Below are 14,814 nucleotides of genomic sequence, written 5' to 3' on the forward strand. Positions count from 1 at the left end.
TGCCTCAAAGGCCCATATAGGTTTCTTTAAAACCTCGCTAATGTCCAGACTCGAGTCCCAGATCAATGGAGCCCACCAGAAACTGTCCATTGTTCGGAGGCGCCTTCTCGGCCATCCTCCCGCCTGGGGCCATTGATGTGAGGTGAGAAAGCCCAGGCGCGCCCCGGAGGCCGGTCGGGTAGGTTGCGGGAAGAAGCCAGAGACAACTAGAGTGTCCCTGTCCCTTTCCAGCGACCTCCGACCGGTCCCGGACAACCAAGAAGTTTTCTGCCATCCCGTGACCGACCAGAGTCTGATCGTGGAACTTCTGGAGCTGCAGGCCCACGTGCGGGGCGAAGCGGCTGCTCGGTGAGAAAGCTAGCCAATGGGAGGCCAGGAGCCAAGGAGGTGGGCGGGGCCTGTGGCTGGACGGTTATTCAGGACGAAAACTCCAAGGGCGAGAGCCGACTAGCCAGAAGAGTGAGACTCGAGGGCGGGGATGGGTTATTCAGTGATGCCCCTCCCTACCCCTGTCCCCCCCACTCTAGGTACCATTTTGAGGACGTTGGCGGGGTGCAGGGGGCTAGGGCCGTGCACGTGTTATCTGTGCAGCCTCTCTGTTTGGAGAACTTATCCCTGAGGGGCAGCTGCCAAGACGCCTGGTTCCTTTCTGGCAAGCAGCAGGTAGCTAAAGAAAACCAGGTGAGGGCCACGGCGAAGGGGATGTGGAGTGGGGGGAGGGATAGCTCCACGTACCATCCTTGTAAACATCCTGATTCTGATCCCTTTAGGTAGCAAAGGATGTCACACTACATCAGGCCTTGCTTCGGCTGCCCCAGTACCAGACTGACCTCTTGCTCACCTTCAATCAGCCCCCGTAAGGACTAGGGAAAGGGTGGGAAGCTCGCAAGTGGGTGTCGCCCCCCCCCCAACAGTTAGGCTTGGGTGGGTCAAACGGGAAGATTGGCTGGTGGACTCCTTCAAGGGAGCAGAAATGAGCCAAGGGCTTGGGGGTCAGGGATTCCTGGTCTTCTGGGAAATAGGAAGTGTAATCTTGCAAACCTCAAGCTGGACTTTCTCTACCCGTTCCCTAAGCTCTAACAGCAGGTCTCTTGGCCCTGAGAATCTGTCATGTCCACCTTGGAGCCTGGGTAACTTTGAACAAGTGGTGACTAGTTTGACTCTTCACGACCCCAACATCTTTGGTCCCCAGTAAAGATGGCGGAACACAACATAACTGCTGCTGCTGAGGACTCGGGGACCCAGCTCTGAGAGGGGGAGTTTCTTTCTGCTTCCTCCCTGGACATAAACATAAGACACCTCCTCTGCGGAAATAAACTTGCTTTATAAACAACACAGTTTCTGTGGCTTTGAATCTGAGAGGACACCTGGATCTCCCCAGTTCCCTTTGGTCTTGGGGGACTTTTAAAGCTGTGTACAGAAGCAGGAGGGACCCAAGAATGGCAGTAGAAATATACTTTGGAGTGTCTGATTCAACCCTGAGATGGGTGTGGGGACCTGTGTGGCAATTTAAAGCAATATCCATGGGGAAAGACAGAAATTACTGCTCAGAATGATTCAAACCTAAGAGAACTGAGAGGCAGTGGGTGTGGCTGTACCCCTTAGGTTCACGAGAAGTCAATCGGTCAGTAAATAGTCACCGAGATAGTAAGTAGTAGAGGCTGGTGCCCAAAGAGTGTTGATTTGGAGCGCAGGAGCGTGCCTCATTTAGTGTATGTGCTGTAGAAGGAGCGCAGCTGATCCCAGAAGAAGAGGGAGAGGATAGTATGGGGGCCAAGGCGAAAATAGGAGGCACCTATACCCTTGTACATGCCAAAAAAGCCCTCTGTCCGAGCCGTCTGCAGCAGAGCGTCCAAGATCCCCCGGTACATGAGGCCCTGGAGCATGTCAGAGGGAGGGAGAGCAGAGGAGGAGCAGGTCAGAGCCTACCAGGGTCAGACACCTCTGCAGGCAGCACTCGAGGAACTGCTTTCCACCCCCAGCTTTCCCTGGCAGCCTGAACCCTACCCTATAGCACTCCCTTACCTTGCCGTGGGTATCAGTGGGTTGGTTATAGAGCCTTGTGCTGGCCACATCAAAGGGTGTCATGGCCAAGACTATTGCAATGCCACTCACCATGGCAGCCGCCAGAGCCACCTTCCAGCTCTGGGGAGGAAAGATCTATAAGAAAGAGGAAGAATTTTATCAACCACACAGTCATTCGACCTTAGGGTAGGACTGGCCCTGCCCTGGGAACACAATTTCTGGGTGCTTCCATACCACCAGAGATGACACAGTGTGATAACACTGGAGGAGGAGTATCTAGAGGGCTTAGGTACCCCTTCTAGTAGATGACAGAACCCTGTCTAAGGAGTCAATGACCCCAAGCCCTCTTGCTGCTCCCATCCCATCCAGAGCCCACCTCCCTTTCTCCACCCTTGTTCCCCATTCCAGGGATGGTCCCACCCCTTCCTTGGCAGTACCTCCCACTGGCTCAAGAGGTCCTTGGTAGATGAGAAGGTGCACAGCTGGGTAGAAGAGCCGACGACAACTCTGGGCAGGCCGCCCACGGCCCCACGCCACAACCCCACTAGACCATGTTTCTGGCCAATCTCGGTTAGTGCCTGAAACATGCCCTGGTGGGGGGGGGAAGACCATGGGGTTGGGGTTCAGTCACCCCGCCATCAGGGACTGCCTCCTGATAACACAAGGTGCATGCACCTGTTGCCCAGACAACCAGTCCAGTGTAGGCTTAGAGCCAGAATAGGGGCCCTCAGGTGTCTACTGACACTTGCCAACCTGGAGTTCAGGCTGGAGGTATGGAAGTGACAGCATTAGCAGGTCAAGAGAATGGGGCAGGAAAAACAGGTGTGGGAGGTTGGAGGGACAAGGATACACGAGGGTCAGGATGGGCTCCAGGGCCTGACGAGTGGGACTGGATGGGGGTGGGCAGAGCAGTGACTAGGGTTGGGGCTTCTAGGTACAGGCAGAAAGCTGGGAGAAAATGGGGGAGGTGGTTGGGTACTCCAGTGGTTTGGGGGACCCTCACCTGATGCTTATATTGGTGCCCTACAGCAATTTCAGCTTTTGCCTGTGCCTGAAGGTGTGTCTTCACCTGGGGACAAGAGAGTATCATAGCCTGTGTCCCCGTGGTCATCTCCCCACCATGGAGACCAAAACACCCAAACCCCTCGCACTTCCTCTAGGGTATTAAGCAACCAATATATTCTTTTAATCTGATAATTATTCTTGTTCCCACTTAACAAATTGGTCATGAGACTCTGTGTCCCTTGGCTGCAGTCCCAGGGGACAGACCTCCTAGCACTGCAAGATACCCCGCCCCCCTCCACATCCTATTTCCCTTGGGGCTGGGGGTGGGGAGTGGAGTTTGGAGAATGGCAGTGTTTCCTAAGATTTCATGTTAGGCAAGATGAGGGTGTCCAGCCTCTTTTGTCAGCTCCCGTTCCAGGTCAGACTTCCAGCTGCCACCTCCACCAGCCTCCCTGTCAGACTGCCCAAAGCCTTATGAGTTCAGATGACTCTGAAGATGCCTTTGTCTTCAAATTTCATACACTAGGAGCGAGACCAAGTTGGCTGTCCTATAGATCATCTCATTCTCTTCGGTTACACTAAGCCTGGCCTAGTCCCAACAAAAAACAGCTGTGTGACCTTGAGCCGGGCACCTACCGTCTCTGGGTCTCAGGCTCCCAACCCTTCACCTACATTTGATAACTCAAAGGAGTAAACTGTGAGACTGCAATCCTGTGATGCCCAGAACCTGATCCTGCACTCACTGAGGCTTGTCACTCAGTTCCTCATCCTGCCGACACAAAGTCAGCCTCTGGGTTAGGCAATAACCAGACAACAAAAGCTACCCAATCACTGGGCATGGTGGTACATGTTTGTATTCAAAGCTCTCTGGTGGCAGAGGCAAGAAGGATCAAGAGGCCAGCTTGGGTTCACAGTGAATTTCAGATCCGCCCAGGCCATGTAGCCAGACCCTGTGTCCTCAAACAAACAAACAAATAAATAGGAAAGAAATATTGTCAAATGCTTACCATCTGCCAGGACCTATACTAATGCTTCACATGTACATCTCATTTATCTCCTTTAATCCTCCTGACAACCACACAAAAGCCTATAATTTATTCCTGTTTTATAGATGTGGAAACAGTGAGTGGTTTTCCAAGCCAGGACCCGAGTTCCCCACTCTGATTCCAAAGCCCAGCTGTAGGCAGATGTGGAGCACACCTGTTAACTGCAGCACTGGGAAGCCTAGGTTGGAGTGTGGGTTTGAAGCCAGGCTATGCTACGGAAGTTTTGACACTACTACAGAAAGAAACCCTGCCTCAACAAACAAATGACACCCCCACTCAAAGAACTCCCCCAAAGCAAAAATCTGTAATCTCAGCACATTGCAGTCAGTTGGGTGTGTGTGTATAAGGCAGATCGAAGGTCTTGAAGCTCGTCAGCAGTTTCCTGTGGCTTTTCCTGCTTACAGGGAGATAGCACCCTGTCACCAATGCCCTTATGAAGCGCAGGCTCCCACCCTATACCAAGGGTCTTTCATGAAGGCCCCAGACAAGACTCCCTCTTACCATGTAGATTGGGCTTCCCAGATAGGCTCCCATGACCCCAGCTAGGGCCCCAGCTGCAGCGCTGCGGATAGGACTGTGGATGCCTTCATCAGTGCGCAGGTATCCCCTAGCCTCCGCCAGCCCATAGGTGCCCAGTCGGATGCCATTCATCAGAAACTGGTACAGGAGCGCAGGAGCCAGGCCCTTCTGCAAGGCAGCCAGGCCGTCCACCTTGCCAATGGTGAAGAAGGCATGGAAGACGTTCCGGTAGTGGCGCTGGTAGGTTCCGGGAGCCTTCAGTTCTCCCTGCAATTGCATTCTGGTCTTCACAACTTCCAGGGGATTGGTGAACACACAGGCCCCGCAGGCTGCCAGACCACTCATCAAGAATTCCATGGTAGGGGTAGCACCGGCCTCAGGAAGCAGGGAGGGATATCAAGGCCAACACCTGGCTTTTTGCAGTCCAGGCTGCAACAGGTAGAAATTTAGAAAGCTAAAGTGTTAGAGTCAAATGTCAAGAAGTGAAGTAAGGTTAGTGGGAATTTGGGAGTCAGAGGGTGGCAAATAAGGGGGAAAGAGGAGTGTCGGAGAGTCTGGCGAAAAGGCCCTGTTGACCAAGGGATCTGAGGTCAAGGAGGAGCAGAAGTTAGACGGTGGCAGGTGGGGATGCCTGGGATGACAGGCTAGGGGGACGAGGAATATTTAAGGAAAACGCGGAGTTGGGAAATGGTAGCTGGAGAGGCAGGATAAAGAAAAGCAACAAGAAGAAAAGGATCAGAGGAAAGACCCGGAGGTGCCTTGGCGACAAGCAAGAGGAGGGCTGCGAAGTAAGTTAAGATTCCAGCTAAGACTGAGCGTGGCAAGGTAGCTACGGAGCTGGAGCACCTTTACCCGGGGTAGCTTGCGGAGGCCGGGCCGCCACTCTCCGGTCGGTGGAACGCAGGGCCAATGGGGACTCTCCAAGAGCCGCAGCCGAGCGCCTCGGCCAATGAGCGCAGAGCCGGCTCGGCGGCCAATGGGAGGTGCTCAGCGGCCCGGCCCTCGGCCTCCGCTGGAGCAGGTTGGTTAACTCTCGTGGGCCCGACTGCGAGGCCTGCGACCGGTCTCCGCCGGGTGCCCGAGGCGCGGAGGTTTCGCTGTCCCGGAGTTGGCGCGGGCCGTGGGTTCCTGAGCGGACGCAGAGGCTGAGAGCCGAGAGCTGGGCAGCTCCTCCTGCGGACGGCGGGCTCGCCGCGCTCGTCCTCTACCCCAGGTCATCTCGGTTTGGGGTTGTCTGACCGCAGCCACGCCCAGCGCGGTTCGGGTGCCAGGACAGCCCGGAAACAGCGGTTCCGCCCGCCTGGGAGACGGGACACACCTGCTGGACAGCACCCATCCCTTAAGGCCAAATAAAATGTTTGTAGTGTCTAGTACTAGGGTGTGGCCAGCTGCTGGGGCTGCGGGAGAGCCCGGGAACGAAGCTTGATCTTATTAAGCCCTTGATCCTCACAATGACCTAGAGGAGGCCGGGCAGGTCAAGACAAGGATTTCCATTCCCCCCTCCGGCAAGGCTTAGATTACACAGAGCAAACTTGTCTCCACGCGTGTGGTTAATCATGAAAGAACCCGCGGGAAAGAAACTGGAAAAGAGCGGAGGGAGAGGGAAGGCTTGGAGCAAGAAGGCAGGGGTGTAGGTTTGTCATCTGGGTGGCAGGAAGAAGCGGAGGAGTCGCCTGAGTAACAACTACTCTACTTACCGCTGACTTCGGATTCGCATCTTCCTACTCTCTGACGGTCGGCAAGTCACTATCTTCTCAGAAACCCCTCGGAAAACGGGAGCGGTATCTGGTGGGACTTGCTGCAAGCGAAAGGCTGGGCTGTGTTCAGTTAAATTTACTGGAAAGTCGGGAGTTGACAGAATTCTTCCCACTTCCTGGAGGTCCCTGCCCTCTTTGGTGGTGTCCACGTCAGGATGCCCTTGACATCTACTGGCTTTTCTAAATTGTCCGCTTCAACCCGGTCCAGCTTTGTTCCTCAAACACGGCACCTATTGTTTTCATTTAGCGGTTGTTAATTTTCCTGTTGCACCCGTCCGGAAGTTGCTAGGAGCTCTGGGGGCCAGATCTGAGTCCTATAATTTGTTGTTTGTCAGACAACCTTGCTGTGTGTCGCCTACAGGGGCCTCAAACTCAAAAAACTCTTGCCTCAGTGGGTGGAGTGCTGGAGAGTTCAGGCCTGCTGCCTTACTGAGTGACAGCGTGACACCACACCTGGTCTCACATCCTGAGTTTGAAGCTTGTGGTTCTTCTAAGTGTGGTCCTATAGCAGCAGCAACAGACCGGGGAGCCGCGTGGAAATCCTCTGAACCAGAAGGCCTGCAGGCAGAACCCTGACTGTCTTGCATTGAGTCCCCAGGGTGCCAACGTTACACTTTCTGTCTTTTAATACCAGATGCCCTAGAGATGGACGTATTTTAAGGTGTTATTCTTCCAAGAGTAATCTTAACCTTTATAAGTTTTCTGGACATTTTAATTTTTTGTTTCTTTTTTGTTTTTTGACACAGGGTTTCTCTGTGTAGCTTTGGAGCCTCTCCTGGACCTTGCTCTGTAGACCAGGCTGGCCTCTAACTCACAGAGATCCACCTGCCTCTGCCTCCAGAGTGCTGGGATTAGAATGGGCCACTACCACCCAGCTCATTTTAATTTTCTGAACATTGCACAAAAATTATAATGATAGTGAGTGCTTTCAGATACTCCGTATGCAGCTTTCCCTATTATACTCTCCACTATTATACACTGCTATGAGTAATGAGACAACATCAAAACATTATTTTGGACTCAAGTCCAGATGTTAGCCAGGTTTCTTTTGTTTTTTTCTTTGACTTCTTTTCCTTCAGGATCACATGCTAAATCATGTTTCGCTGTCATTGCTCCTTCTTAATTATGGCAGTTTCTCAAGCTCCCCTTGTTTTCTTCCTTTCTTTCTTTCTTTCTTTCTTTCTTTTTTTTTTTTTTTTTGATTTTCAAGACAGGGTTTCTCCGTAGCTTTTGGTTCCTGTCCTGGAACTAGCTCTTGTAGACCAGGCTGGACTCAAACTCACAGAGATCTGCCTGCCTCTGCCTCCCAAGTGCTGGGATTACAGGCGTGCGCCACCACTGCCCGGCTCCTTGTTTTCTTTTTTAAGAATAACTTATTGCTTTTGGTTGATTGATTGATTGCTAGATAGATAGATAGATAGATAGATAGATAGATAGATAGATAGATAGAGTCTCACTACATAGCCCTGGCTGATCTGGAACTAGGCCAGACTGTCCTCAAACTCCAAGTTCTGGTTGCTTCTTTCTCCTGAGTCCTGGGATTGGGCACTGACTGATCTTTTAGAGGACCCAGTTTTATTTGATTTGGTTTTTTTGTTTATTGGTTTGTTTTGTTTTTTGCTTGTTTTACAGACAGGGTTTCTTTGTGTAGCTCCGGTTGTCTTGGAACTATAGACCAGGTTGCTCTTGAACCCAGAGATCTGTCTGCTCTGCCTCCTGAGTGCCTCTGCCAGTTCCAGGGGACCCAGTTCTAATTCGAGCACTCACATAGCAGCTCACAAGCCAACCATGACTCCACTCCTAAAGCCATTTGATGTTCCCTTCTGGCCTCTGCTGGCACTGCATGTACATGTGTACATAAAAAGACATTAATAAACAATTAAATAAATCATAAAAAATAAATAGATAAATGGAATAAAATACAAACAAAAGGGGGGAGATCTATTTCTCCCTTCCATGAAAATAGACCACCTACACTGAATTCTTCTGTATGGGATATTTTTCCCAGATAACACACTTATTTACATATTTACACATTATTTATTTATTTATTATGTATACAGTGTTCTGTCTGCATGTATGCCTGCAGGCCAGAAGAGGGCACCAGATTTTATTACAGATGGTTGTGAACCACCATGCGGTTGCTGGGAATTGAACTCAGGACCTCTGGAAGAGCAGTCAGTGCTCTCAACCTCTGAGCCATCTCTCCAGCCCCCTACACATTAATTTATATGACTGATATCATTATGGACTCATGAATGTTTGTTTTATATTTTGAGTTAAGGTCCAACACGTTTTATTCTATTGGTCAATTTATTATGCCTTTGTCTTTTGGAGTTGGTGTGTGTGTGTGTATGTGTGAATTTCATTTATTATATTATATTTTATTTTTTTAAAAGATTTATTTATTTATTATGTATTCAACATTCTGCCTCCATGTATGCCCACACACCAGAGGAGGGTGCTAGATCTCATTACAGATGGTTGTGAGCCAACATGTGGTTGCTGGGAATTGAACTCAGGACCTCTGGAAGAGCAGACAGTGCTCTTACCCACTGAGCCATCTCTCCAGCCCTTATTATATTTTATTATTTATTGTTTTGAGACTGGGTCTTGGTGCGGGAAGTCCTTCTGTATATGTGTTGCCTTTATTGGTTAATGAATAAAGAGGCTGCTTTCCGTCAAGGACTTAACAGAATATATCCAGGTGGGAAATCCAAACAGAGATGTAGAGAGAGAGAGTAGGCAGAGTCAGAGAGAAGCCATGTAGCTGTTGCAGGAGACAGACACCTCTACCGGAGCCTGCCGAAACTTTGCTGGTAGGCCATGACCTCATGGTGATGCACGGATTAATGGAGATCGGTTAGTTTAGGATATAAGAGCTAGCCAGAAATATGCATAAGCTAATAGGCCAAGTAGTGATTTAATTAATACAGTTTCTGTGTGATTATTTTGGGTTTGAGCGACTGGGAACAAACGAACAGCTTCCACCTACAGGGTCTCATGTATCTCAGACTGATGGAGAACTTGAAATTCTCCTGTCATTTGGGTGCTGGGATTACAAGCATAAGTTACCATGGTTTAGAAATATATGCTTAATTTTCATTTATAATTAATGTAGTTATTATTGATAGAGTCTCTCCATACAGCTCTGGCTGTCCTGGAACTTGTTATGTAGATCAGGCTAGCCTTGAACTCACAGTGATCCACCTGTCTCTGCCTTGTGATTGCTGGGGTTAAAGGCATGCACCACCATGCCCAACTCCATCCATTTTGTAGTTAGATATATACCATTTCCTTTTGTTAGTTTTTGAGATAGTATCACTATATAGCTAAGATTATCCTTCTACACTGTCACACTTGTCTGGTAATTCATTTCTTTTTATCAGAAAATAATATCCCATCGTGTTGATGTGTGATGATTTGCTTTTGTATGTTTGTGTCCCATACAGAAGAATTCAATGTAGGTGTTCTTGCCCTTTTTGTTTTATTTGTATTTTATTTTATTTATCCATCTACTTATTTATTAATAATTTATTTAACGTTATTTTGTTTGCACTGGTGTTTTGCATGCATGTACGCAGGGTGTTAGATCAGATCTTGGAGTTACAGACAGTTGTGAGCTGCCATTTGAGTGCTGGGAATTGAACCCCGGTCCTCTGGAAGAGCAGCCAGTGCTCTTCACTGCTAAGCCAGCTCTAAAGACCCTCTATTTTTTTTAATATTTATTTTTTTATTCATGTCTATGTATGTCCACATGTGCATGCAATGCCAAAAGAGGCCAGAAGGGAGCATCAGAAGCCCCTAGGATTGGAATTATGGTTGGCTTGTGAGCTGCCACATGAGTGCTGGGAATTAAAACTGGGTCTTCTGGAGCAGGCAGAGGCATTCAGGAGGCAGAGCAGGCAGATCTCTGAATGCCAGCCTGGTCTACAGAGCTAGTTTCAGGACATCCAGGGCTACACAAAGAAACTCTATCTCGAAAAACCAACCAACCAACCAAACAAACAATAAAAAAAAGAAAGAAAAAAAAAGAAAGAAAAAAAAAGAAAAGAAAAAAAGAAAAGGAAAACAAAGGAAGTTTGAGAAACTGCCATAATTAAAAAGGGTTTCTCTGTGTAGACCTGGCTGTCCTGAGTGCTAGGATCATATTTGGGGCGAACTTTTTGTTTTGTTTTTGTGCTGGAGATGGCATTCAGGAGCTTGCACCTAAGTAGACAAGCCCTGGTCTACTAATCTACTCTCAACCTCTAATTCTAGAATTTCTATTAAGGCAACATGATGGTTACAAATCAGCAATCTAGCCTTGTAGCCTTAGAGAGAAAACAAATCCCTTGGAAAGGGACTTGGTGATCAGCAGGGGACACCTTTGCTTCTTCCTTCTTCCTGGATGATAAAGTAGAGAACCACAGGAAGTGGAAGGCAAAGTCCCACTCTAGCAGCTCTGGATGACAAAGACCTTTCGACCAGTAGCCAAAGGGAGGGGGGGAGCAGCTGTCAGCATTGCCATGACTCGTGGGGTAGATGGATCAGACACTTCACACTGTGCTTAGCTTTTTTTTTATTACTTAAAAAAAATACCAATCCAAATTCCCACTCCCTCCCCTCTTCCCAGTTTCCTCCCATTGCCTCCACCCACCCTCCCACCCCACCCTCTCCAATCCTAAGAGAGGGCAATACACCCTGTCCTGTGGAAAGTCCAAGGCCCTCCCTACTACATCTAGGTTGGGCTGATGTGCTTAGCTTTTTAAGAAGCTGCTTCCTGGGCCTGGAGAGATGGCTCAGTGGTTAAGAGCAGTGACTGCTCTTCCAGATGGACCTGGGTTCAAGTCCACTCACATGGCAGCTCACAACTGTCTGTAACTCCAGTTTCAGGGAATTTGGCACCCTCACACAGAACACGGAAGAAAGGAAGGAAGGAAGGAAGGAAGGAAGGAAGGAAGGAAGGAAGGAAGCTGCTAGCTCACTTGTAATCTCAACACTTAGCAGCAGGAGACTCTGCAGTTTAAGGACAGCCAGAGGTACATAGTGAGATTCTGTCTTAGGAAAAGAAAAGTTGGTGTGTAAATCTGTGTTAGAGCACTCTGCCCAGAGTGTGCAAAGCACTATGCTCCACCACCAGCATCGCAGAAAATTAAAAGCCATCACAAGATGCAGGCTTCCAACCTTAGACCATTCTCTGGTTACTTTTCTCCTTGCTGTGACCATGTAACTCACAAAACAAAACAAATTAAGGGAGGAAAGGTGCATTCAAGATCATGGCTCAAGGGACAGAGTCCATCTTGACAGGCAAGGCTGGTCAGGAACCAGAGAAAATGACTTAAAAAATTCAGTCCAGAATCTCAGTTCACAGGGCAAGAATCTCAGTCCACAGTTGACAAGATCAACCATCAGATGTTTACCCTCTTCAACCTGACACCCAAGCATATGCCTTTTTTTTTCCCTGACAGATTCTCTCTGAATAGCCCTGGCTGCCCAGGAACTCACAATATAGACCAGGCTGGCCTCAAACTCACAGAGATCCTCCTGCCTCTGCCTTTTGGCCTCTTGAGTGCTGGGATTAAAAACATGTGCCACCATGCCTAATCAAATACATCATTCTTTAAAAAATTATTTATTAGCCGGGCGGTGGTGGCGCACGCCTTTAATCCCAGCACTTGGGAGGCAGAGGCAGGCGGATCTCTGTGAGTTCGAGACCAGCCTGGTCTACAAGAGCTAGTTCCAGGACAGGCTCCAAAACCACAGAGAAACCCTGTCTCGAAAAACCAAAAAAAAAAAAAAAAAAAAATATTTATTTATTTATTACGTATACAATATTCTGTCTGTATGCCTACAGGCCAGAAGAGGGCATCAGACCCCATTATAGATGGTTGTGAGCCACCATGTGGTTGTTGGGAATTGAACTCAGGACCTTTGGAAGAGCAGGCAATGTTCTTAACCTCTGAGCCATCTCTCCAGATCCCAAATACATCATTTTTGAAGCGTAACATTGCACTCTTGGTCTTTGAAGCCTCATGTTGCTCTTTTGAAGATTTTTTTTTCAAGACAGGGTTTTTCTGTGTAGCTCTGGCTGTCCTGGAACTCGCTCTGTAGACCAGGCTGGCCTTGACCTCACAGAGATCTGCCTGCCTCTGACTCCCAAGTGCTGGGATTAAAGGCGTGCGCCACCACTGCCCAAGAAAGCATTTTTAATAATACTAACAATATTATTTGTGTGTGTGCTCACAAAGACAAACGCCACGGCACGTATGTGGACGTCAGAGGATGACTTCGTGGAGTTGTTTCTTTATGTGGGTTCCAGGGATCCAACCCAGGTCACCAGGGTCACAAACCAAATGCCTTTACCTTCAGGGAAAACAGCAACAACCATGTGAGGAAGAAAAAGATTATTTTGTCCCATGGCTCAGGGGTAAAGTCCATCACGCTAGAGAAGATACGATCGCAGGTACATGGCTCCCGAATTCACCCAACCTGACATACGTACATTTCATTCCCTCACATCTATGTAATTACATATGCTGATTCTGCGGACAAAAAGATTCTACCCACAGTTTTTCAGGTCAATTTGTTTTGTTCTTTTTAAGAAAGGGTCTCACTGTGTAGACTGGGTTGGCCTGGTACTTGCTGTGCAGACCAGACTGGTTTCAAACTCACAGAGATTAAATTGCCTCCTAGGTGCTGTAATTAAAAGCATACGCCGCCATGCCCAGATTAATTTGTTGCTGTTGTTATTTTTATATTTTATGCATATGACTGTTTTACCTTCTCTTATGTATTTGCACCACAAGCATGGCTGAGGGTCCAAAGAGGCAGTGGATTTCTTGGAACTGGAGTTCCAGGGAGTTTGTGAGCCACCATGTGCAGGAACCAAACCTGGGTTCTCTGCAAGAATAGCACGTGCTCTTGACCACTGAGCCATCTCTCCAGTCCAATCATGCTGTCTCAATTATTGTAAGAGGGTTACATCACCTGCTGAAGTCCCTCAACAGATTTGAGAAGAGCTGGAGAAAGAGCACAAAGGTCCCAGATGCCAGTGAGAAAGCCATGGTACCAGAGAGGGCGGTGCCACGTCTTGGAAGGCATAGGACTGAAATTTGGCTGCCAGAGCGACACCTGAAATGCTTGCTCAGACTCCACCTGGTGGCAGTTCAACTTTATCTTCCTGCCTTAGCTCCCTGGTGCTAGGACAGTTACATGTGTGTGTGTGTATACCTTTTATAGTATATACTTTTTATAATGTCACTTTTATAAGCAGCAAAACTAAAAAAACCAAAGTAAAACAAAAAACCCATCCCCAAATAAACAATCAACAAAAAGCCCCCTAACATTTCAGTCAAAATAAGTAAATACCTGACTTATTTGGCTACATAAGTGTCTGGTTTTCTTGCTGGGGGTCTCCAAGACTCTTAGGGGAAAGTATTTCCTCTCCTGAAATACCCAAAGTGCCTATAGATGGGGGCTGGGTGGGTGCCTGGCTTAGGGTGCTGTGTAATGGGAAACTAATGTACTCAACACACATTATAGGTACTCTGTGAACAACAAGGCTAAGAGAAAGAGTACACTTGGGTGAAAATTCAGCTCATTTGGCTTAGATCATCAAGTGGTAAGCATCTGCTTGGCACAGCGGTGAGTGTCTGTAGTAATTATAGCCAAACATTCAGGAAACTGAGAAAGGAGGATTGCCTGAGCCCAGGAGTTCAGGACCAGACTGAGCAACCTTAGAGACAGCCTTCTCTCAAAAAACCAAACACAACAAGAACTAAGCTTCTGTTGAGTACCTTTTGTGTACCTGACCCAGTTTCAGAACTTTTGGGATACATTACATTATTAAATAAAACAAAGATTTTGTATTTGGGGTTACTTTGTCATATAAAGAGAGTTCACTTTAAGTATGGCACAATATGTAAATACAGCGTATGGGATGGTACTGGTGTGACTGACTGCCATGGGAAGGGATGTTGGAGCTGAGAGATGATCCGAGCTGGAGTACTTGCTGCACAAATGTGAGGACCTGGGCTTAGATCAGCGTGAGTGCCAGCTCATCCCAGAGAGCCCTCAGATAAACTGGCTAGCCAGAGTAGATGAACGGGCACGCTGTGGGTTTAAGTGAGAGCCCTTGTCTCAATACATATGAGGTGGAGAGCCGTCAAGAAAGACACCCCATGTCAACCCACATGCATATGAACCCGTGTCAACTCACACATGTGCAAACACACAAATACACATGTACATGCACACATACACACACACCACACAAAGGAAGTTTGGGAATATGGTATGGGAGAATGGATTGCAATTTATTTTTCTTCTTTTCCTCTTAAATGTTTATTTTTACTTACTATCGTTGTGTTTGTAGAGGGGCTTGTGCCAGTGTGCAAATGTCGAGATCAGAGGACAATGCTTTTTGTTTGTGTGTTTGTTTAAGGCAAGGGTCTCGTCCTGTAGCTCAGGAAGGATGCCTC

General features: G+C 48.2%; 2 protein-coding genes across 5 annotated transcripts; one reads left to right on the forward strand and one right to left on the reverse strand.

Moving 5' to 3' along the window:
• Positions 1-1,333, forward strand: Rangrf (RAN guanine nucleotide release factor). The gene is made up of 5 exons (XM_075992090.1): positions 1-142; positions 232-348; positions 528-681; positions 771-856; positions 1,075-1,333. Exons 1-5 carry the CDS (start codon positions 66-68, stop codon positions 1,193-1,195), a joined length of 555 nt encoding a protein of 184 aa, XP_075848205.1. The 5' UTR covers positions 1-65; the 3' UTR covers positions 1,196-1,333.
• Positions 1,305-6,417, reverse strand: Slc25a35 (solute carrier family 25 member 35). 4 transcript variants are annotated; one of them, XM_075992087.1, is made up of 6 exons: positions 5,442-5,521; positions 4,578-5,024; positions 3,029-3,094; positions 2,463-2,615; positions 2,026-2,160; positions 1,305-1,877 (listed from the first exon to the last, which is right to left on the reverse strand). In XM_075992087.1, the coding sequence occupies exons 2-6, from the start codon at positions 4,950-4,952 to the stop codon at positions 1,704-1,706; spliced, it is 903 nt and encodes a 300-aa protein (XP_075848202.1). In that variant the 5' UTR covers positions 4,953-5,024; positions 5,442-5,521; the 3' UTR covers positions 1,305-1,703. The 4 variants fall into 4 exon arrangements, with proteins under 4 accessions (XP_075848202.1, XP_075848201.1, XP_075848204.1 ...); XM_075992086.1 differs by having other exon boundaries at positions 1,327-1,877; positions 5,448-5,798; XM_075992088.1 differs by lacking the exon at positions 5,442-5,521 and adding an exon at positions 6,293-6,417 and having other exon boundaries at positions 1,558-1,877.
• Positions 6,418-14,814: the final 8,397 nt, after the last annotated feature.

Source organism: Microtus pennsylvanicus, chromosome 11 (assembly GCF_037038515.1).
Source record: "Microtus pennsylvanicus isolate mMicPen1 chromosome 11, mMicPen1.hap1, whole genome shotgun sequence".
NCBI lineage: Eukaryota > Metazoa > Chordata > Mammalia > Rodentia > Cricetidae > Microtus > Microtus pennsylvanicus.